The 24,738-nt window shown below is 33.6% G+C and overlaps 1 protein-coding gene across 1 annotated transcript in view; it reads left to right on the forward strand.

The window, feature by feature from the left end:
• LOC133331557 (uncharacterized) overlaps window positions 1-17,914 on the forward strand; it is a 74,772-nt gene extending 56,858 nt beyond the window's left edge. The window contains exons 4-17 of the mRNA XM_061539941.1: window positions 6,678-6,886; window positions 6,949-8,156; window positions 8,222-8,303; window positions 8,370-8,532; window positions 11,271-11,508; window positions 11,573-11,691; window positions 11,766-11,901; window positions 12,329-12,475; window positions 14,632-14,703; window positions 14,831-15,019; window positions 15,083-15,374; window positions 15,456-15,582; window positions 17,449-17,661; window positions 17,727-17,914. Coding sequence (XP_061395925.1) covers window positions 6,678-6,886; window positions 6,949-8,156; window positions 8,222-8,303; window positions 8,370-8,532; window positions 11,271-11,508; window positions 11,573-11,691; window positions 11,766-11,901; window positions 12,329-12,475; window positions 14,632-14,703; window positions 14,831-15,019; window positions 15,083-15,374; window positions 15,456-15,582; window positions 17,449-17,661; window positions 17,727-17,913 — 3,382 coding nt within the window. The 3' untranslated portion in view covers window position 17,914. The remainder of the gene's footprint in view (window positions 1-6,677; window positions 6,887-6,948; window positions 8,157-8,221; window positions 8,304-8,369; window positions 8,533-11,270; window positions 11,509-11,572; window positions 11,692-11,765; window positions 11,902-12,328; window positions 12,476-14,631; window positions 14,704-14,830; window positions 15,020-15,082; window positions 15,375-15,455; window positions 15,583-17,448; window positions 17,662-17,726) is intronic.
• Window positions 17,915-24,738: the final 6,824 nt, after the last annotated feature.

The following is a 24,738-nucleotide window of genomic DNA, read 5'->3' on the forward strand; positions in this document are numbered from 1 at the left end:
TGAGACATTTTTTCGATAGAAAAAATACTTCCTCAGTCACCAAAGAATTTTTTCCTATAGAAAAAAGTCTTCCTCAGTTACTGAGGAGTTTTTTTTTATAGAAAAAGTCTTCCTCAGTCACTGAGGAATTTTTTCTATAGAAAAAAGTCTTCCCCAGTCACTGAGAATTTATTTAGGAAATAGTCTTCCTCAATCTTTGAAAATGTGTTTTCTATAGAAAAAATTCTTCCTCAGTCGGGGAAGAATTTCTATATAAATCACAGAGGACCTGTTATTGAAGAAAAAAAAAAATAATTTTTATAGAATAAATTCGTTTTCAGTGACCTAGCGATTTTTTATGGGAAAAAAATTAAGTTTTCTATAGAAAAAATTAATATTTTATCTTGAGTCAAACGGCATTGTTTTTCCCATAGAAAAATTAATTACAAATGTTGTTTTTTTTTTTTTAATTGAGACCAGTGCGCAAATACATACATACACACGTATATAGAAAAATATATTATAAAAAAATCGGTACCTATAAATTTATTAGAAATTTATGTTGAAAAAAAAACACACACACACAAGAATTGTTCTCCTTTCTATAGAGAATACTTATATAGAATACCACTAGAAAATGTTTCTCGTTTTTGGAAGCACTTGCATGGTACATTCTTAATGACAGAACAATGGTAGGGTATCTAGGCCGGACTTCTGTAGTTAGAAGACCTTCTACAGCTCTGTGGGAGATCTAACTTTTTTTTTAATTCATCTAGAGTTAAAACACTTTTTAGAGGACTTTTGGAGGTTTAAGTCCTTCATGGGAACTTTTGGAGCTAGAAGGCCATATGTTGGTCTATTTTTTTTTGGAAATAAAAGACCTTCAAGGTTTGGAAACGTATTTTTTAAACTGGTCCTATAGAACCTTCTCCTTAGTTGTTTTTTTTTTTGAATAAAATAAAAAAAACAGTTTTAATATTTTTTTTCTTAATTTATTAAGGGAATTCAGAATTTGAGTAAAGAAAAACATTTTTATTAAAAAACCAGTGAGCGGAGCAGTATAGTCAGACGGGGCCGACCATATGATACCCTACACAACTTCCACGAAAATCTAACTTTCTGTGGTTCTATATTCTGAGCATGGGCAATACTTCGATATATTTCCACACTCTTGACCGATTACAGGTAAACCAATATTACTAATATTCAGAACAACCCTTCTAGTTTCTTGACCATATTCCCTTCACCGTGGGTTGTCTTGCGATGTTAGGCTTTTAATTGTGGCCTATAGATCGACTCGAAATAATACAAAAAATTAAGTTCTCAGTCCAGTTCATCCCAAAATTATTATCTGATCATCAGCGACCATACGTGGATCCTCATGGATCCATACGTGGATCCTCATGGAAAATTTCAAAGCGATCTGAGCTATATTTCCGCCCTCTAGTGTGATAATGGGTTACTAAATAATATCTGAATACGTAAGAACCTGCAAATATTTAAGTGTAACTCCCACATCCAAGTACATACGACCATATAATTGGTATCAATTTAAAGGTCAACCACTGCACTTGAATATACTTCTCGGGTCTATGTCCTTCGGGAGTTAATACATACGCCATAGAATACAAATTTTGTAATTTTTCACACAAAAATCAGGGTCCATTTGACCCGCTAAATATTGGCCTATCTTTATCAAAACAGGCATGCTAATTCTTTGGCCCGATCCCCTACTCCATGTAAAATTTCACGATGTTCGGGCCATAATTGCGGCCTCTGGAGCGACCAAAAAACCGACAAAAATTTAGTATTTGGTCCATTTCATCTCCTAAATATTAACCGATCTTCACCAAAAACAATAGGGGTCTTCATTGGCCAGAACCCATCCTTCATGCAAAATTTCGTGAAGATTGGTCCATAACTGTGGCCTGTATCGTGTTTACAAATTATAATAGACAGACGGACGGACACACATGTCTAGATCGACTCAGCTAGTTGAGATATGACGATCGGTATACTTAAAGGTGGGTCTAGGACCAATATTTCGCGGCGTTACAAACTATTGGGGCTGCACAAAGCTATAATACCCTGACAACATAGTTGTGTAGGGTATAAATACTAAATAAAAATCTTTTTTCTATTTTTATACCTTACACAACTATGTTGTCAGGGTATTATAGCTTTGTGTAGCTCCAAGAGTTTGTAACGTCGCGAAATATTGGTCTTTAAGTATACCGTATATACCGTATATCTCGACTAGCTGAATCGATCTAGACATGTATGTCCGTCCGTCCGTCCATTATAATTTGTAAGCACGATACAGGCCACAGTTATAGACCAATCTTCACGAAATTTTGCATATAGGTTAGGTTCCGGTCAATGAAGACCCCTATTGTTATATTTAGGGGATGAAATGGACCAAAAACTTTATTTTTATCGGTTTTTCTGGTCGCTCCAGAGGCCGCAGTTATGGTCCGATCATCGTGAAATTTTACATGGAGAAGGGGATAAGGTCAAAGAATAAGCATGCATGTTTTTGATAAAGATCGGCAAATATTTAATGGGCCAAATGGACACTTTTTTGTGAAAAATGACAAAATTTGTATTCTATACCGTATATATTTCCTCCTGAAGGACATAGAGCTGAGAAGTTGATAGTATATCGAAGAGGAGTGCTTGACCTTTAAATCGATACCAAATATATTGTCGTGGGATGTGGGAGTTACACATAAATATTTACAGGTGGTTATAAGCCGAACATCACAACACAACCCACGGACAAGTAATTAGAAGGGCTGTATTGAATATTGGTAATGTTCGTAAAATATGTCAGTGTAAGGAAGAGGTGTTGTTGACCCCTAATCGGGCAAGAGGGTGCAACTATCACGAAATATTACCCAGGCTCGGAAAGATAGAGTTCCGTGGTAGTTGTGTAGGGTATCGTATGGTCGGCCGCGTCCGACTATTCTGCTCCGCTCACTGTTTTTTATTTTTTCTCTATTCTTACAAAATAAAAATATGTTTATAAAAATTAGATATTATAATTATTATAGAATTAGAAAATTTTCAAGACGAAGAATTTCTTCTTCATATTTCATACCAATTTTCTTATTTTTTTTTTAATATCCTTCTAAAGACTTCTAATAAAAATGTTTTGTGTGTCCTTTTCTTTTTATAGAGTAGACAATTAACAAAATCACAAATTAATTAAAAATTCTTCATATAGTACCTAAAATCGATTTTATTTATATATGAAAAAATATATATATTTTTAATAAAAAAATCACTTAATTTTAAGTTAAACATAATTCGCAAAAATAAAAAAAAAGAAATCAAACACATCCTTCCATTAGAAAAAACAACACAAACAAAAATTAAAAACAAATATTAAAAAAATAATATAATAAAAATTAAGGAAAATTAGAAATTAATTAAAATGAAATACCCTTACAAAATGATTCCTTTAGCAAAATATTTAAACAAAATTTCAAATTAAAATATAAATATTTTAAGCAGAATAATTAGAAAAATAGAAAATAAATTTATATAAAAATTATATAAAAAATAATAATATTTTTCATATGGAGTTTTTTTTATAGGGGAACATTAAAATATATTTTTTTTTCATTTTAAGGTATTTTAAAATATTATTTTAAGTATATATATATATATATATATATATCTTTTATACGCGTATGTATGTTTTTCTATTTCTATTTTTTATAAGAAAAAAATTGTATATATTTTTTTAATAACATATATATAAATATTATTTTTATTTTCACTTAATATTTATAAATGATTTTTTTTAATTTAATTTATATCTATTTTTTTCTAAATTGAGGAATATATCCAATAAATAGCAATGTATTTTAAGAAAAATAATAAAAAATAGTATTAACAGAAATTTAAAAATACATTATTTTATAAACTAAAAATTAAATGAAATATTAAATTATATCATTAACAAAAATTAAAAAAAAACAACACCTTATTTTATGAACTAAAAAACAACAAATAAAAAAACATACATAAATACATGCAAATATTTATCTGCAAAGATGGCATAAAAGACAAAATCAATTTTCATTTATTGATTTGCCAACAAATATAAAAAAATCCACAAAATAAAAAAATAGACAAACTGAAAAATATTAAAATTAAAATTCAAAACAACAATAAAAATAAATTAAATAAATAAAATTTATATTTTTCACAACAAGAAAAAAACTCCCCCCAAACAAAAATATATCAATATTTATAACAATAATAGAAAGAAGAAATAATCAATAAAAAATTGAAATTTAAATAATATATATATACCAACTACTATAACACTCATAACCATAGTTGAAACCATTTTGAAACCTACCAAACAAACTCTCTCTTATATTCCGCTCTACCATAATCTGAAAATTTTCGATTTTACATACAATATTCTTCTCTATATTTCTATTTGCAAAAAAAAAACGGAAATCTTCTTTGACTTTACGACTATATATAGTGAAGAGTTAATAATTTTTAAAAAGCTAAAATTAAAACAAAAAAATATATATTTAATAAAAATAAAAAATTATAAAATTGTAAACTTTTGGTGCATTCAAAAAATATATATATAAAAAAAACGATGAAAAAGAAACTAATTAAAAAATACGATTATATATAAACTCTATTAAAAAAAATGAAAAAAAAAACACTAAGAAAAATATTCACTTAATAAATACATTTTTTCTGAATAAAAAAACCACTGTGCAGTTGTAAATAATGGAAAGGGAGGGAAGTAACACAGACACAACCCCAAAATACAGTTCAAAAAAATCCAAACAAAAAAATCTAAAATGAAATTTACATCATAGAAGAGTTTCCTAACAATATTCTTAAAATAATTGTCGATTTTTTCTGAAATAAAATCGAGGCCTATATGGTACTGATAAAAATATTTCTGGATAAAATCCCCAACTATAGGTCTCTTCAAAAGTATTCTGCAATGAAATCCACGGTCAACAGAACTTGGATTTTTATACCCTTCACCACACTGTGGTACAGGGTATTATGTCTTTGTGTATATGTTTGTAACAGGCAAAACGAGACGAGATAGACACATGGTTCCTTTCGAGAATATGCATATAATCACTTTCTGAGTCGATTTACGCATGTCCGTCCGTTCATGTATTTTTGTGAACAAAGTACAGGTCGCATTTATGATCCAATTTGGATGAAATTTGGTATAGGTCACTTATTTGGCCCAAGGACGGTGGAAAAATCGGTTCAGATTTAGATATGGCTCCCATATATATTTTCGCCCGATTTAATGTAAATCATGCACCAAAGTCCCAATATATCTCTCGATTTGCACTAAATTTGGCACAGCGTAATGAATTAGGTATAGAATGAAGTGTGCTAAATTTCTTGAAAATTGGTCCAGATTTACATATAGCTCCCATATATAGCTTCGTCCGATTTTATGTAAATGGTGGACCAAAGTGACTTCATATCTTTCGATTTGCACGAAAATTGGCACAGCGTATTGAATTAAGTGTGAAATTATGTGTGTCAAGTTTCCTGAAAATCGGTTCAGATTTAGATATAGCTCCTATATATATTTTTGTCCGATTTAATGTAAATGGTGCACCAAAGTCCCTATATATCTTTCGATTTGCACGGAATTTGGCACAGCGTAATGAATTAGGTATAGAATTATGTGTGTTAAGTTTCCTGAAAATCGGTTCAGATTTAGATATAGCTCCCATATATATTTTCGGCCGATTTAATGTAAATGGTGCACCAAAGTCCCTTAATATCTGGTGTACCAAAGTCCCTTAATATCTTTGCACGAAATTTGGCACAGCGTATTGAATTAAGTGTGGAATTATGTGTGTCAAGTTTCCTTTAGATATATCTGATTTAATGTGTACACCAAAGTCCCTTAATATCTGGTGTACCAAAGTCCCTTAATATCTTTGCCCGAAATTTGGCACAGCGTAATAAATTAGGTCTAAAATTATGTGTGTTAAGTTTTCTGAAATCGGTTCAGATTCCAATTTCATTTTACCGGTCCTTTAAAAATGCGACGTCTGTTAGGATTCATCTGTTGAATACACCCAAAGTGGTGAAGGGTATCATATAGTCGGCCCGGTCCGACTTTACTACTTTCCTTACTGGTTTTTAAATAAAATTCACAGCTTAAGGAGCTCTTCCAAAAATATTCTGAAATATAATCCAGACCTTAAGGAGCTCTTCCAAAAATATTCTGAAATAAAAGTCATAAGGATCTATCAAATATAGAAGACCTTTTACTGGTCTTCTAGAGATGGAAAAAAACTCGTGAAGCTAGAAAACCTTCTACCAAACTTCGGAAGCCATGCGACCTTGTATGGGTTCTCTGGAGAAAATGTCTTATTTATATAACTTTTTATCTGACTTCTGGAACTAATAGGACATCTAAACACAAAGTGGATTTTTTTAAATAATTTTTGTTACCTTCAAAGTGTGGATCTTTAAAAAATATTTTCAGAACCACCCAAAGTCTCCAAGCTAAAAAAATAAAAAACCTCCCGACTTTCGGGGCTTGTATTTAATTTTTTTTTATATTTTTTAAAACAGCCTCTTAGGATCGGATTATTTGTGTTTAATTAAATTTTTTCCTCATTGCAATTTTTTTTTCTAAAATCCCCCTTCTTATCACATTCTTTTTCCAGATCTGGCAGCATCGAAGGTGTCTCACCCACATCGGTTGGTCCCAATCTAATACAAGCTTTGTCGGGAAGTGATGCCACGTCTATGGGCACATGGAAAATGATTAAAGGCAAGGTATCGCAAACAATTGAAGACATTAAATCATCCAAGGGTAGTAATTTTACAACGACAACCATGACTCCACCAGTCTATCCCACAGTGGTTATTAAAGGTAAGCTCAAAATTCCAAAATAAACTAAAAAAATAATTCCATCTCTCTCTCTCCTCCCCCAGCTGGTGATCAACAACAAACGCCAGCAATTGAATTCGATTCGGATCAAGAAACCAAAACTTCCATTAGTGAAGATCTCTCCATGGAACATGATCGACGCAGCAGTGGTGGTAGCACTAAACAAAAACGTTCCAGTAAACTAGAAGATTCAGATACAGATTTTGAAAATGAAATCCTACTCGAAGGAGATTCAGAACATTCTCGGTTGCGACGTGGTTTTGCCCATCTCAAATCGAAAGTGAAAGCCAAACATGAAGCTCATCAGGCGAAAAAGACATCAACATTGAGCACAGCGACGGTACCACCCACAGCCATAAGGGGCTCGGTGAAAAAGGATACCAGCCCAAGTCGTAGTACTGGTTCCTCTTCATCCTCAACATCCCTAAGGGGCAATTTCCTAAGGCGTCGTCGCAATAAAGGTGTCGATCCAGCTGAACAGGCTTCACCAACAAATATTTCCCCAGTCTCAGCATTGGCTGCCACTGTGGCCAGCGGGGAAATGGCTGCCGCTGTACCAGTTGTAGTTAGCGGCAAACCATCAAAGAAATCATCCTCCAAATCCATTATGGAGGGTGAAAAAACCAAAAAGGACGTTGAAATCGAATCCGGTGTTGAAATGTTGGAAGATATGATACCACCAGTGGCCACACATAACAACGATGAGAATACCCCATCCTCCAAAGATAAACATTCAAAACGTGATGAATTAGATTTACCCCTATCTCAAACCACAACGGGAACTCCATCATCATCGACAACAACAGCTGGTCATGAGGTTAAAGTCGTCTATGAACATCCGGCCACCATTACCAATGTAACTTCCCATGACTCACCAGCAACAACAGGCTCGGCAACGGCAACGAATTCCCAAACAAATGGCCCCAACGCCAGCACGAATAGTCATAGTTCAAATTTACGCCATTCCATGACATTAATTGTTGATCGGGCTAAATCGCTACCTTTGGTTTCCATATTCGGTTTAATCTTAATACTCATCTTGCCCATTCACGATTTTATACGCGGTGTACTGGCATGCATTCTTAGTATTAGTATCATTGAGGCTATTTGGCAATTTATACAAAATGTTATAGAATATTTTACGATTAGTATCAAACCGGAAAAGCGTAAATTCCAAGTACCCGATTATAGTAAAATGTCAATATGTGAAGTGCCGGCCGTGGAGGAATTTAAAACGGTGAAGTCATATGGGGTAGGTTGGCAATTACTTCTTGTTTTGTTTTATAAAGAAATTAAAAAAAATAATATTTTTTCCAGGGTTGGATGAACGAAGTGGACAGCTATGATCCAAATACTTTTCACATATCTATGACTCGCCCGGTCTATATCAAATTGGAGGGTGAGTTTTTTGTTATAACTTCAAACATGGTTTTTTTATTTACTCCCGTTTTTGTTGTTGTTTCAGGTTCCATTTTACATATCTCCAATACCAATGCTCGCATACCCAAGCGTGCAATGTGGAATGAACCACCCATAGATCGTAAATCGATTATATTTACAACCCACCGTAGTTATAATTTATTGGGTTGTCGCATTGAACTGTTGCCCATCGGTTTAGCCAGGAAAAGGTAGGCGACATATATCAATAAGCGCTTATTCTTATAAGATATCTGTAAAAAAGTTTCAGTCATGAAAGATTCTATAGATATAATATGTAAATTCTTCTATATGTAGAAAATAAGAATTTCAGATCTTCCTACATATAGAAGATATATGTATTTCATAAATTGAAGTTCTTCTATATGTATTATACTGAAAGACAGTGGTATTTTATAAGACCTCTTGAAGATATTTATAAAAGTCATGTTGGAGGCTTTCCATCTACAGAATATGTTTCTTTCTTCTGCAGTTTTTTTAGATAAAATTAATTATTTGGTCAGATCCCCTTCACCCTGTAACATATGTGATGTTCTGCATATAATAATTGCCTCTGGAGCGACTTGAAAATCTGCCAAAATTAAAGTTTTCGGTTCATTGCACCCCCTGAATGAAATCTCAATTTCACCGAAAACTATAGCCTTCGTCCTTGACCATAATTGGAACTTTATGTACAATTTCAAAGCGATCAGCGCAACATTTTCGTCCTCTAATGGAGTAATAGTAATACTATGCACATAGTCATCTTTACCTAATTACATATAACTCCCACATCAGAGTACATACAGCCATATAATTGACATAAATTTGAAAGCCAACAACTCCTCTTGGATATACTACCAATTTCTCGGATATATGTCCTTCAGAATCAAGTATATACGCCTCAGAATAAAAACGTTGTAATTTTTCACACAAAAGTCAGTGTCCATTTGACCCGCTAAATATTGAGCGATCTTTATCAAAACAGTCATGCTTATTCTTTGGCCCGATCCCCTTCTCCATGCAAAATTTCACGATGTTCGGACCATAACTGCGGCATCTGGAGCGACCAGAAAAACCGACAAAAATTTAGTATTTGGTCCAGTTCATCCTCTATATATTAGCCGAACTTTTTACAAAAACAATAGGGGTCCTCATTGACCAGAACCCTGTATCGTGTTTACAAATTATAATGGACAGACGGACGGACGGACACACATGTCTAGATCGACTCAGCTAGTCGAGATATGACGATCGGTATACTTAAAGGTGGGTCTAGGATCAATATTTCGTGGCGTTGCAAACTTTTGGGGCTGCACAAAGCTATAATACCCTGACAACATAGTTGTGTAGGGTATACTGAAATCCAGGTCTTATAGGGTCTTTCAAAAAGGACCAACGCCTTTTAGTCCTTCCAATGTATTCCTAAAGAAAAACCACGCCTATAGGTTCTTATAAAAATATTCTGAAATAAAACCTCACCTATTGTTCCCACCAAAAATAGTTAATAAAATTCAAGCCTGGAGGCCTTCTAAAAATATTCTGTTATAAAATCCATGCCTTAAAAATATTCTTTAATAAAATTGAGGCTTTAAAAAATATTGTGAAATAGAATAGAACCACGCCCACCTGACGGTGTTGAGATCATAACGTAAGCGGATGATTGCACTTTCATGGCGTCGGGGCCCAAAATTGATGACATATGCGATTGGTTGAATGCATATCTCGTTGATTTAGCAGTGTTTTTCCACGCGCGGAATATGAAAATATCCACCACAAAGTCAAGGGCCACACTGTTTACCACATGGACAGCGGAGATGAGGCTACCCTTGAATATGCAAGTCGATTTGTCCATAATTCCGACCACAAGTTACCCCAAGGTTCTAGGGGTCCCATTCGATAGCCTTTACAAGTTGTCCGCGCATCCCACAGCTATTTGCGATAAGGTCAGGAGCATGAACAAGGTTCTCAAGTCACTAGCCGGCCGTACTTGGGGAGCTGATAAAGAAACCTTGATGACAACCTACAAAGCAATAGGCCGGTCTGTGGTAAACTATGTGGCTCCAGTGTGGTCCGCCAACGTAAGTGCTACACAATGGAAAAATATTCAATCCTGCCAAAATGCTGCCTCGAGGACTGCAATAGGGTGTCTCCTAATGACTACGATAGACCACTTACATGAGAAGACGAAGATCCTTCCTGTGCGTCAACACAACAGGATGTTGTCGATGAAATATCTGCTTAGGTGCTGCAGAAGCAGTCATCCTAACCCACCGTCAAAAGGGATCTTCATGATCTAGAGAGAGAGAGGTCAAGAGGTATAAAAGAGAGCCTCTAGATCAGCAGGCTTATCAAGCAGGGTTGAATCGTATTCACCGCAGTTGAAGAAGCAATTCAAGAATACAGAGTGAATACAACCCTCGGAGTTCACCCGTCATCGATAGCAGCAGCTACCGCGACAAACGAGAGTGGTGCTGGCACAACTGTGATCAGGATGGTATAGTCGTCTCAATTCACATTGGGTGCGAATTGATGATACAGTGCAGTCCACATGACACGCCACACCTATTCAACTGCCCACTAACTCCATCTTCTCTATGGACCGAACCCATACAGGTCACCGACCATTTGAACTTGGAGTTAGAAATTGAACCAGATTAAAAAAAAACACATACATACATAATAACTGCTATAACAACAACAACTAAAAACATTCTTTAAAAACTCCATCCCTATGAATGCTTACAAAAATATAATTGATTAAAATGCGTGGCTATAAAAATTGTCATAGATAAAATCCAGACTAGAGGCTTTCCAAAATTATTCTTAATTAAAAATCCTAAGGTTTTTAATAATCTTCAATCTCAGAAGGCCTTCATACCATATAAGACTGATATACACTTTTCTATTTATATAAATATCTTATATTCCTCCCCCTTCTCTCGTGCAGGCATTTCAATCGTAAATATCCCATACAATTGATAGTGAAACCTTATAAAGAAGCTAAAAATAGTACCAATGGCGAGGTCACAAAACCCATAGTTACTAAACATCGACGATTTAGTCGACATCGTGTTAAGGCGGAAAAGCCAGAAACTAAGGAAATTGTGGATCCCAAGCAGACGCAAATGGAAAGTGCCAAGACCGAGGCAGAGATCGATTTTGGAGCAACAATAATGAATGCTGATGTAAGTAGAACAACATTATGAAGTAAACAATTTTGAAAAAAAGGTTTTAATTTTTTTTTTGTAGTTACAAAAATTACAAGATGACGTAAATCCCGATGAGGATTTAAATGCAATTACTGTGCCCTGTGGTGATGAAGTACGCATATTATTATTTGCACGTGGAGCCAGAGAGAAAGAGGATTGGTAAATAGAGAATAACATATATTTTTGATGTCGATCTAATGGTTTCAAATTTCCATTTTCTTCTTTTTTAACAGGTATCGACGTTTCGTGTGTGCCAGCAATGGCGATGTCAACGATCAGGACTTACATTTAAGTAATGTAAAGCTAGTTGATGACAAAGGTTTACAGGCAGCTGCCACCAGGGCTGCCCAAATGCTAATCAATCCCAAGGTTTATAGAAAACAAAATTCAATTATATTTTATTTTTCAAAAAGTTATTTGTTAAAATGTTTTGTGTGTCGATGTAAATAGCTGTGTTTATAAATGTTTGTTTTTTTTTTTTTCTTTTTTGTTTGTCTCTTCCTATCTCGCCCTCTCTTGTTGATATCTGTTTAATTTATGTTACATTTTGTTACACATTTCCAATACATGTATTCAAATTAATATATCAATCACAATTTACAGCCTAGAGAGAACTCAACAACAACAATTGCGACGGCGAAATTTACCGTACAAGAGTCACAGCAATCATCAGCTATCACTTTCAATATTGATGACAATTTTGATGTGCGCATGCCTTTTTTTGTTATTTGGAAATTTGTTTTGGAATTTTTTTTTGAAATTGTTAACCAATTTATTTTGTATTTTCCTATTTTAGGCCCCCGAAAAGGATGAACCCGTTGAAAATGAAGATGATTTCGTTGATGTAACGGCAGATGATTCGGATAGTATAGAGGGCCTGCTAATGACTTCGGGTGCGGCCCGTAATGATGCTGATTATATTAAATTTATGTCGTTATATCAGGTAAGTGTGGAATATAATAATGTGTTTTTTTAGTAATCTACAGAACATTGCATCAACATTTCAATATCTTAAGCCTTTCGTTACAAATCATTATTTGTATATTTTTTGACATTATGAATATAATATAAAAAAATATGGTGTAGGTTTGGATTTTATTTTTTAAGCATATTTTTGGAATTGTCCATAGTCTTGGATTTTATTTAAGAATATTTTTGTAATTTATATTTTAGGAATAGTCTGTAGACCAGCCTTTTATTTGAGAATAATTTCGGAATGTTCTGTAGGCGCGGATTTACTTAAAGAACATTTTTTAAAAGAGTCTGTAGGCTTTGATTATGTTTAAGAATATTTTTGAAATTATCTTTAGGCGGGGGTTTTATTTAAGAATATTTTTAAGAATTTCTTAAGGCGTGGATTTTATTTAAGAATTTCCTAAGGCGTGGATTCTATTTAAGAATTTCCTAAGGCGTGGATTCTATTTAAGAAATTCCTAAGGCGTGTATTCTATATAAGAAGTGGATTCTATTTAAGAATGGTTTCTGGTGTGGATTCTATTTAAGAATTTCATAAGGCGTGGATTTTATTTAAGAACTTCCTAAGGCGTGGATTCTATATAAGAACTTCATAATATTTTTAGAATGGTTTCTGGTGTGGATTCTATTTAAGAATTTCATAAGGCGTGGATTTTATTTAAGAACTTCCTAAGGCGTGGATTCTATATAAGAAGTTCCTAAGGCGTGGATTCTATTTAAGAATTTCATAAGGCGTGGATTCTATTTAAGAATTTCATAAGGCGTGGATTCTATTTAAGAATTTCATAAGGCGTGGATTCTATTTAAGAATTTCATAAGGCGTGGATTCTATTTAAGAATTTCATAAGGCGTGGATTCTATTTAAGAATTTCATAAGGCGTGGATTCTATTTAAGAATTTCATAAGGCGTGGATTATATTTAAAAATTTCATAAGGCGTGGATTCTATTTAAGAATTTCATAAGGCGTGGATTCTATTTAAGAATTTCATAGGGCGTGGATTCTATTTAAGAATTTCATAAGGCGCGGATTCTATTTAAGAATTTCCTAAGGCGTGGATTCTATTTAAGAATTTCATAAGGCGTGGATTCTATTTAAGAATTTCATAATGTTTTTAGAATGGTTTCTGTCGTGGATTCTATTTAAGAATTTCATAATGTTTTTAGAATGGTTTCTGTCGTGGATTCTATTTAAGAATTTCATAATGTTTTTAGAATGGTTTCTGGCGTGGATTCTATTTAAGAATTTCATAATATTTTTAGAATGGTTTCTGGTGTGGATTTTCTTTAACTATATTTTTTGTAAGACCGATGAGTATAGTTTTTATTTAAGAATATTTTTCATTTAGAATTTGGGTCTTTAGTGGTGGATTTTATTTATGAATATTATTTGGAGGACCGTTAGGTATAAAACTTTATTTTAAAATAGTTTTTGAATAGAGTCGTGGATTAAGAGTTCTTGGGAGAACATTGGATTTTATTAATGAATATTTTTGGAAGGGTCTTTAGGCGAGGATTTTATTAAAGAATATTTTTTTGGAGGACAGATGAGAATTGATTTTTATTTCAGAATATTCCTGGAGGAGAGTCATGGTTTTCAGTTAAGATTTTTGTGAAAATCAGTTGATTTTATTTAAGAATATTTGTGGAAGGGTCTTCAGCCGTGGATTTTATTTAAGAATATTGTTTTGGAGGACCGATGGAAATTGATTTTATTTAAGAATAATCTTGGAGGAGAGTCATGGATTTTACTTAACGTTTTTGGGAATATCAGCGGGATTTATTTAAGAATATTATTTAAGGAGTCAAAGGCTTGGAATTTATTTAAGAATAGTTTTGAATATCCCTCTTCGGCTTGGATTTTATTTCAGAATATATTTTAAAAGAATAATTTATTTCAAGAATATTTATTTGATTTGAGTTGTATTTAGTCTTGGTCCTTGGCAGGAATTTTATTTAATTATATTTGGATTTGCTTTATATGTGAATTTGGAAACCTGGTTGGAATATATAAAGTAAATTTTTTTAATTTATATAATTTTTTGTTATATTTTTTTATTTATATTCGATATTTTTCATTTTTATTTATTTATTTTTATTTTTTTTTTTTTTTAATTTTCATTTAGAATGCTTGTAGACAATCACGTATTCCCGTTTACAAAGGAACTGTCATTCATGCATCGAGTGATAAAAGAAGTGTATGTTTTGTTTTTGTTTCTCTTTTTATTTTTATGTATCATTTTGTTGTATTAAATTCATTCAACATTTTAAACATAAACTAACTATCCAACTAACTATTCCACAATTATTTTCCAATATTTTCAGCATAAACGTACCGTGCGCCATGAAAATGAATTATGGAAGGGTATTGATCAATCCCTGTTTTTGGGTCCCTCTGGTAGTGTGGTCTGGGCAAATGTCTTGGTGGGACGTTTACTCTTTAGTTCATTGCAAAATGAACCAATGTTGGAGAAGTTGCAGGACATTTTACAAAAGAAATTGAATTCCATAAAGGTAAGAAAAAAACTAGAATTTATTTTTAGAAAAATAATTAAAATTGTTCCCTCCCTTTTTCAGTTACCCAGTTTTATGGAAGATGTCATTATCAAAAACATCGATTTGGGGGATAAACCTCCACTACTGCATCGTGTCTCCCAGCCGCTGCTCGATGAACGTGGCCTGTGGTTAGATATGGATGTTACCTATGAGGGGTTGTGCCAGATAACGGTAACCACAAAACTCAATTTGTTACGTCTGAAACGACCAGCACGTAGCAGTAATTATATGGGCGGTGATTCAAATTATGCACAAATGTCTAATTCACCACAATATTCAACATTATTGAATAATGATTTGGCTGGAACAAGTGGTGTCACTACTTCTGCTACAGCTGCTGGTGGTGGTGGTGGCGGAACAACACGTGATCCCACTGATGATGTCTTACCTCTAGATATACCTTTGCCAACGGGTAGCGCAATTTATGATAGTGATGCTGAAAGTACTGGTAGTTCAAGTACTGAATCTGAAGGTTCCATATCCGGTTCATTGGGTGATAATCCGAATAGCGTAAATGAAGGGTGAGTAAAACCACAACACAAACAATAATTCCATTGAGAAAGAAGTATTTTTTTAAAGGTTTGCATTGACTTGGATTTTCTAAATTTTTTTTCAAATGCTAGCGTGTTTTTTTAAAATACTTTTTCAAAAGCTAGCCATAGACGTGTGTTTTTTTATATTTTTCAAAAAAAAAAAAAAAAAAATATATATATATATATATATATATATTTTTTCAAAGGCTAATATATTTTTGTACCCTTCACCACACTGTGGTACAGGGTATTATGTCTTTGTGCATATGTTTGTAACAGGCAAAAGGAATCGAGATAGACCCATGGTTCCTTTTGAGAATATGCATAGAATCACATTCTGAGTCGATTTATGCATGTCCGTCCGTCTGTCTGTCTGTCCATGTTAAATTGTAAAAAAAGTACAGGTCGCATTTATAGTCCGAATTGAATGAAATTTGGCATAGGTCACTTATTCGACCCAAGGACGAACCCTATTGAAATTGGGAAAAATCGGTTCAGATTTAGATATAGCTCCCATATATATTTTCGTCCGATTTAATATAAATGGTGCACCAAAGTCACTATATATCATTCGATTCACACGAAATTTGGTATAGTGTACCGAATAAAGACTAGAAAGACGTGTGCTCAGTTTCGTGGAAATCGGTTCAGATTTAGATATAGCTCCCATATATAGTTTTGGCCGATTTACGGTAAATGGTGCACCAAAGCCTCTGAAAATCATTTGATTTGCACAAAATTTGACATAGCGTACTGAATTAAATCTAGAATGACGTGTGCGAAGTTTCGTGAAAATCGGTTAAGATTTAAATATAGCTCTCATATATAGTTTCTCCCGATTTTAGGTAAATGGTGCGAATTTTGAAATAGCGTACTGAACTAAGTCTAGAATGATGTGTGTTAAATTTCGTTAAAATCGGTTCAGATTTAGATGTAGCTCCCATATATAGTTTCGCCCGATTTTAGGTAAATAGTACACTAAAGTCCCTATATATCTTTCGATTTGCACGAAATTTGGCATAGCGTAATGAATTGAGTCCAGGATGATGAGTGGTGAGTTTCCCGAAAATCGGTTCAGATTTAGATATAGCTCCCATATATATTTTCGTCCGATTTAAGGTAAATGGTGCACCAAAGTCCCTATATAACCTTCGATTTGCACGAAATTTGGCATAGCGTACTGAACGAAATCTAGAGTGATATGTGCTAAGGTTCATGAAAATTGGTTCAGATTTATATATAGCTCTCATATATATAATCGGTTCAGATTTCGATATAGCTCCCACATATACATATATATTTGATTCACCAAACTCCTAATATTTGTTCGATTAACACGAAATTCAATGGTGTTATTGCGTTTTGTTGAAGTTGGCACATGTGCTGCCATAGATTCCATATGTATTTCGAACGGATGTCTGATTGAAATTAAATTTTTAACAGTGCGGCGTACCGAATACTGTGTGTCAATTTTGCTATAAATCGTTTTCCACAAATTTTGTCCCATGGTACGCAGACGACTCTAAATCTTTCCGAATGAAATTAAATTTATCATAGGTTGCAGAAAGACATGAATGTGTTCCTTCGAGGGAACATTGACATGTATTGTAAGGATACGTATGTACAATATACCCAAAATGGTGAAGGGTGTCATATAGTCGGCCCAACTTTATTTATTTCCTTACTGGTTCAAAACTATTTTTTCTAGGGCCAGCCATATGCGTATATTTTTTAAAAATATTTTTTTCTTTTCAAACGCTAGCCATAGGTGTCATAGCATTGAAAAAAAAACTCTTAAGGACATAACACCTTCAAAATACATTTTCTAAATATAAATTTTCTATCTCTTTACAGCTCCACAAATCCTGGCAATGCTAGACGTATATTCAAATTTGTCGATCGCATAGCTACTTCCAATTTTTTCCAATATGCCACGGAATTGTCATACGTTCAGCGAGCCATGGAGAACATGAGTACCACCATTACCTTGGGTATCGATTTGCATGGTTTGGTATCGCGAGTTACAATAAATATGCCACCACCGCCTTCCGATAGAATATGGCTAGCGTAAGTTTTTAAAATTAAATTAAATTTTAATATTAGTATTAAATATTTTTTTCCATTTACTTTAGATTTCGTGCTCCACCACGTCTTTGGCTAACCGCACGACCCACTGTGGGTGATAAATCGGTGGACTGGTCGATTGTCACCAATGTCATTGAGGGTAAATTGTGTGAGGCTGTGAACAAATATTTGGTCTATCCAAATATGGTGGATTTGACGGTACCATTATTGGGTAAATCGGCCACAAACGATTGATGGGTGTGATAAATAGCAACAACAACAAATGAACTCAGTGATGGGGGCTTTTGCCAAACACAACCGCCCAAAATTTGACAGGACGAGTCTAAATATATTGATATTTATTTTTTCCCCTTGTATTTATATATTCCAATAATTTTCTATAAGAAAATTAGAAATTTTTTTTCTTGCATAACTTTTTGTTTTCAAAACTGTGAAAATAGTTGGACTACTATTTTGTTTGTTATTATTTCTGTATTTTTTTCTTCTGTTTCTACTCCTCAAGATTCCTACAAGTATTATTTAAAAACAAGCAAAAGACATAATAACTTTTTTTATTTATTATTTTTAATTTTTTTCTAATGTAATTTAATTTATACTCCAAAACACAGACATTTATATTTATGGTATTTAATATAAAACTTTAATTTTTTATACAAAACAATATATTATATTTATTATTATTAATATTATTATTATTATAATTACTATTATGGAACACTATGTGAATGTGGTTTTGTTGTTAGTCTGACTAAATTATACAACAACAAAAACAAGAAAAAAATACTAAAAACTAATATATTTTAATTTTATGTTTGGTATCGCGTTTAAAACAACAAGCAAATATTATCGTAATTTATTTCCTACAAGCAAAACATAAAACCCATGCAAGTTTACTGATAATAATAAATTAACAACAACAATAATAATAAATTTAAATCCTATATCAACTAAAATTACTGAGTTAACTCTTTGCAAATGTTAATCTAATTAATTTAATGATGATCTTTATCCACAACCAAACAAGAACAGACAAATTGAAAACAAATATTGCCAATTTTCTTGTAGCTTAGAAAGAGACGAAAAAAAATATCTAATTGGTATAATATTAAATATTGAGAACACAATTTACGCATACATACAGATAAATTGAAACTATTACATACACTTACACACACATTCTTACTTGGGCGTATATGCATATATGCGCATATACAAAATGATAACATTAAATATACTATTCCTACTGAAGAGAAAATTAAATATATATAATTTTTAATTTTATTCGCTAAGGTTATATTTACAAAAAAGAAATAAAAAACAAAAATTAAATGTATTTTATATAAAAATGTTTTTATTTCAGATAGGTTTGTTATATGTATTATCGATCCATACACAAAGCATTCTTAAACGTATTTCTAAAAATCTATTTATTTCAAAAATACTATTTTAAGGGGTACAGGGTATTATGCCTTTGTGCATATATTTGTAACAGGCAAAAGGAAACGAGATAGACACATGGTTCCCTTTGAGAATATGCATAGAATCACTTTCTGAGTCGATTTATGCATGTCCGTCCGTCCGTCTGTAGATGTTAAATTGTAAACAAAGTACAGGTCGCATTTTTGATTTTTGATGAAATTTGGTACATGTCACTTATTTGGTCCAAGGACGAACCCTATTGAAATTGGTGAAAATCGGTTCAGATTTATATATAGCTTCCATATATATTTTCGTCCGATATAGGCACCAAAGTCCCTTTATATCTATTGAATTGAACGAAATTTGGCATAGCGTACTGAATTGAGTCGAGAATGATGTGTGCTAAGTTTCGTGAAAATCGGTTCAGCTATAAATATAGCTCCCATATATATTTTCGTCCGATTTTATGTAAATAGTGTACAAAAGTCCCTATAAATCTTTCGATTTGCATGAAATTTGGCATATCGTAGTGAATTAAGCCTAGAATGATGTGTGTTAAGTTTCGAGAAAATCGGTGCAGCTATAGATATAGCTCCCATATATATTTTCGTCCGATTTTATGTTCACCAAAGTCCCTATAAGCGCAGAATGATGTGTGTTAAGTTTAGAGAAAATCGGGACATATTTAGATATAGCTCACATATATATTATCGTCCGATTTAAGGTAAATGGGGCACCAAAGCCCCCATATATCATAGGATTTGCACGAAATTTGGCATATAATTATAATAAATAATTAGGTCCAGAATGATGTGTGTTAAGTTTCGAGAAAATCGGGTCAGATTTAGATATAGCTCACATATATATTTTCGTCCGATTTTATGTAATTGGTTCACCAAAGTCCCTATGTATTTTGGCATATCGTACTGAATTAAGCCTAGAATGATGTGTGTTAAGTTTCGAGAAAATCGGGTCAGATTTAGGTAGCTCACATATATATTTCCGTCCGATTTAAGGTAAAGTCCCCATATATCTTTCGCAAATGAGTCTAAATCTGCCCGATTTAAATTAAATTTAACATAGGTTGCAGAAAGGTGTTCGTTCCTTCAAGGGAACATTGACATGGAATTGTTAGGATACATATGTACAATATACATAAAGTGGTGAAGGGTATTATATAGTCGGCCCAGTCCGACTTTACTACTTTCCTTGCTGGTTTTCATATATTTATTTTAGGGACCACTAGAGTCGAAAGGTGTGAATTAAACCATGAAAGGTTTGGATTTTGAGGAACAACCACAAACGTGAATTTTATTCATACATTTTTGAAAAATCGTACTTATGTGTACGAAAATACTAAATGGTACTAAATTTAATGCAAGTTGAATTTATGTCAACAAATTACTGTTAGAGTGTAGAATTGAGGTAGTTTAGGAAATTCGTACATATTGCTACTATAGGGTACTAAATTTTGTAAAATTTGGATTTTGCTTGAAAGGATAGAGCCTGAATTTTGAAATTTGGAACTATGATTACTATTGAAGATGGAGCTATAGAGACATCTTTGGAAATTCGTATTTTTTTGTGCACGAAAAGTACTAAACGGCACTAGATTTAGTACAAATTTCAGAGAGGCTAAATTATAATATTTCTTCCTTTCTTGAATATCGGTTCCTTCCTTCTGGTGCGTTATACCTTCCACATGACACCACTTTTATTTTAATGTCTGCAATACGAAAAAAGTTATATCAAAATGATATAAGGTATGCAAATTTTTATAAACCCATCGTCCGCGCCATCTATTGGTGTCTGTAAAACGTAAGACGTTGCCCATCACCATACAAGACCCTACATGAACGCCATCTATTGAAAGGAATGATCGGTAACAGCAAAATATTTTGCTTTAGAAATACATTTCATTGCCTGTAACTAGCTCTATTATTAACCCAAATAAAAGGACATAGAATCGGCAAATTGTATTTGAGTAGGCCACGAAATAGTCAGACTTCTTACCTTTCATATGGCATCAATTTTATTACAATACCTCCAGTAGTTCCAAAGTTATGAGACAAAAACCAGGACATTAAATTCTACATTTATGAAATTTCCAGTTACGGCATCAATATATGGCGCTTCGTTCGCCAAATTGTATGGTAGTAAAGAAAATTGAAATCGGTATATATCTATATGAAATGGCGTAAAAAAATCATTGCTTCAATGGATCGATTATATAGCCATAAAATTGAAGAAACGCCCAATGAACTTTCTTAACAAAGTACACATTTTAGTTGCTAAAATTCAATAATTTGAAAGCGTTGATCGTTTGTATGACGATTCATCATTAAATTTTGGACCAAACTGAAGAGGTATGACAGAAGAACAAAACACGAGATTTGTGAAAACTATTAAAAACAGTGTTGCCAAAAAGATAATAGTTAAAAAAATCACCTTTATAGGTGTAATAAATATGATAATGCCCTTGGTGCAAAATTCATAAAAATCGGTTAAGTATTTCCGGAGTTATTCGAATTTCAATTCTACTCTGTTCCGAAATATACTTTCTGTCCGATGCTGGGCGCCTATTACCAAAAAATGAAAAACACCACAAAAATCGATCTTGCAAAAATTTAAATTTTTTCTTCATACCGGCTGCAGTGTGTATATGTGTAAGTAAATATATTTTACATTGCAGCATAAAGTGCATAAATGGCATACAATCACACCTACATATCAAGCAACAAGAAATTGCACCTCGAACTGCCCTTTGCCCCTACAAGTATGCTATAATTTCAATACAACAGAAAACAAATTTTTGCCTTTTTTAAAAGATCAATTTTTGTGTGGTTTTTCATTTTCAGGTAATAGGCGACCAGAATCGAGCAGGATGTGTATTTTGAACCATCCTTGAATTGAAATACAAATATCTCGGCAACTACTAAACCGATTTTTATAAAGTTTTCAGATATGGTTAGAGGAAATTCTGAAGTTTTATTACACATTGCCATTCCATAATTTTTCGTTTATAAAGGGTGATCTTTTAGCTATTATATTTTTGGAAACACTGTTTTTAACACAGTTTACATATAGTTCGTGTTCGGGCTATAATTTAACGATGAATAGTCCTACAAACAAACAACCCTTTCAAATCATTGATTTTTTTTTATAATAAAGGGTGATCTGTTAAAATGGTTCACACCCCGTTTCTTCAATGTTATGGCTGTATAATCGACCCATTTACTTACTCTTTTATTAATATAGATATATACCGATTTAAATTTCCTTAACGACCTGGCAATTTAGCGACCGCAGCATCATCTATTGATGCAGTAGTTGAAAAAATCATAAATGGAAATTCGTACTAATGTGTACTAAATTTGGTACAATTTAACTTTTAAATGAACCAATTGAGCTGGAAATAAGGTTACTATTAGAGTGTAGGATTGGGGTTGGGGTGTAGTTCTGGAAATTCATGCTTATGGGTACTAAATTGTACTAAATTTGGTACAATTTGAATTTTGGAGTTACGGTCTGTGTTGGTATGTAGTATTGAGCTATGTAGAAAGTTTGGATTTGGGTGAACCGATAAAGCTGGAATCTTGAAGTTTGATAATAGAATCACTGTTGGAGTGTAGGAAGTTCGTACTAATGTGTACTAAATTTTGTACAATTTAAATTTTGGGTGAACCAATACAGCTGGAGTCCTGAAATTTGGAAATAGGGTTACTGTTAGGGTATAGGATTGGTCTATGTAGAAAGTTATGGGAATGTGTAGCAATGTGTACATTGACATATTTTTCCGAATATTACTAATATTTAGTACAGTCTTTCTACTTGTCCATGTTCGGCTTATAATTGTGCCCTATAGATCTAATCGAAAAAATAATTTTTCGGTCCAATTCATCCCAAAATTATTATCTGATCATCACAGAAAATTATAGGCGTTGTCCTTGACCATAACTGGAACCTCGTGGAATTTTTCAAAGCGATCAGCGCTATATTTCAACCCTCTAGTGTGGTAATAGATTACTAGATACTATATGAATACGTAAGCACCTGTAAATATTTAAGTGTAACTCCCACATTCGAGTACATACGACAACATAATTGGTATCAATTTAAAGGTCAACCACTTCCCTTGGATATACTATCAACTTCTCGGGTCTATATCCTTCAGGGGTAAAATCTGTAATTTTTCACACAAAAGTCGGGGGTCATTTGACTCGGTAAATATTGAGCGATCTTTATCAAAACAGGCATGCTGATTCTTTGGCCCGATCCCATTCTCCATGTAAAAAATCGCGATGTTTGGGCCATAATTGCGGCCTCTGGAGGCACCAGAAAATCAGACAAAAATAAAGTTTTTGGTCTATTACTTAATTACTTTACTTTGCTGGCTTGTGACAGAACTTTCGTTCCATAAGCCGAGTTTAGAAAAGATTTCCAGGCACGTCGGTCTTTTGCCCAGTTTTTCCAATTTGAAAGACCATTTTCGGTGATGTTTTCTTCGACTTGATCTTTCCAACGTATTCTTGGCCTTCCCCTTCTGCGTGAACCATTAGCTGGTTCGCTTTTGTATGCCTTCTGAGGCTGGGGCATCTTCAACCATTCTCACAACATGACCTAGCCAACGTAGTCGCTGCAGCTCAATACGTCTAACAATGCCGATGTCCGATAATAGTTGGTACAACTCATGGTTCATTCGACGGCGATATTCACCGTCAACGCAAATCGGCCCATATATATTTCGAAGAATTTTTCTCTCAAACACTCCAAGAGCTGCCTCATCTGCTTACGTAAGTACCCATGCTTCCGTATAACAGCACGGGTAGTATCAGCGTCTTGTAGAGTGTGAGTTTGTTCTGGCGGGAGGTGGCCTTGCTTTTGAGTTGTTTGCTCAGACCATAATAGCATCGGTTGGCCATCACTATGCCTCTGCGAATTTCAAAACTGATGTCATCCATTTTGTTTATGGCGGTACCAAGGTATATAAAATCTTTGACTACCTCAAAGCTGTAGTTCTCAAGTTCCACAGTTGGCCCGAGTCTACTGGACGTCTTGTGCGTTGATACCATCAGCTTGGTATTCTCGCCGTTTACTGCCAGACCCAGACCCTTCTCAATTTGTTTAAAAGTGGCTGTTACCGCTCTCAATGTTCGACCCATTATGTCGATGTCATGGTCCATTTCATCCCCTAAATATTAACCGATCTTTACCAATAGGGGTCTTCATTGGCCAGAACCAATCCTACATGCAAAATTTCGTGAAGATTGGATCATAACTGTGGCCTGTATCGTGTTTACAAATTAAAACGGACTGACACACATGTCTAGATCGACTTAGCTAGTCGAGATATGACCAATATTTCGCGGCGTTACAAACTCTTGGGGCTGCACAAAGCTATAATACCCTGACGACATTGTTGTGTAGGGTATAATAATCAATGCCAAAAACATTTAAAAAAATCCGCAAGCTTTAAAAAAATCCGCAAGCAACTGTTAAACATAATTCATTGATAGAATATCTCTACGATTTCCTGTGTGTCACCAAATACTTTGCAATATTTATTCCCACATTTTGGCTTCATCCGCTAAGTCGAGATCGGAGAGTATAAAAGTGATGATGACGCCAAAGGCAGCAGCA

Source organism: Musca vetustissima, unplaced genomic scaffold (assembly GCF_032173495.1).
Source record: "Musca vetustissima isolate MV318-11 ecotype Yass unplaced genomic scaffold, APGP_CSIRO_Mvet_v1 utg1319, whole genome shotgun sequence".
NCBI lineage: Eukaryota > Metazoa > Arthropoda > Insecta > Diptera > Muscidae > Musca > Musca vetustissima.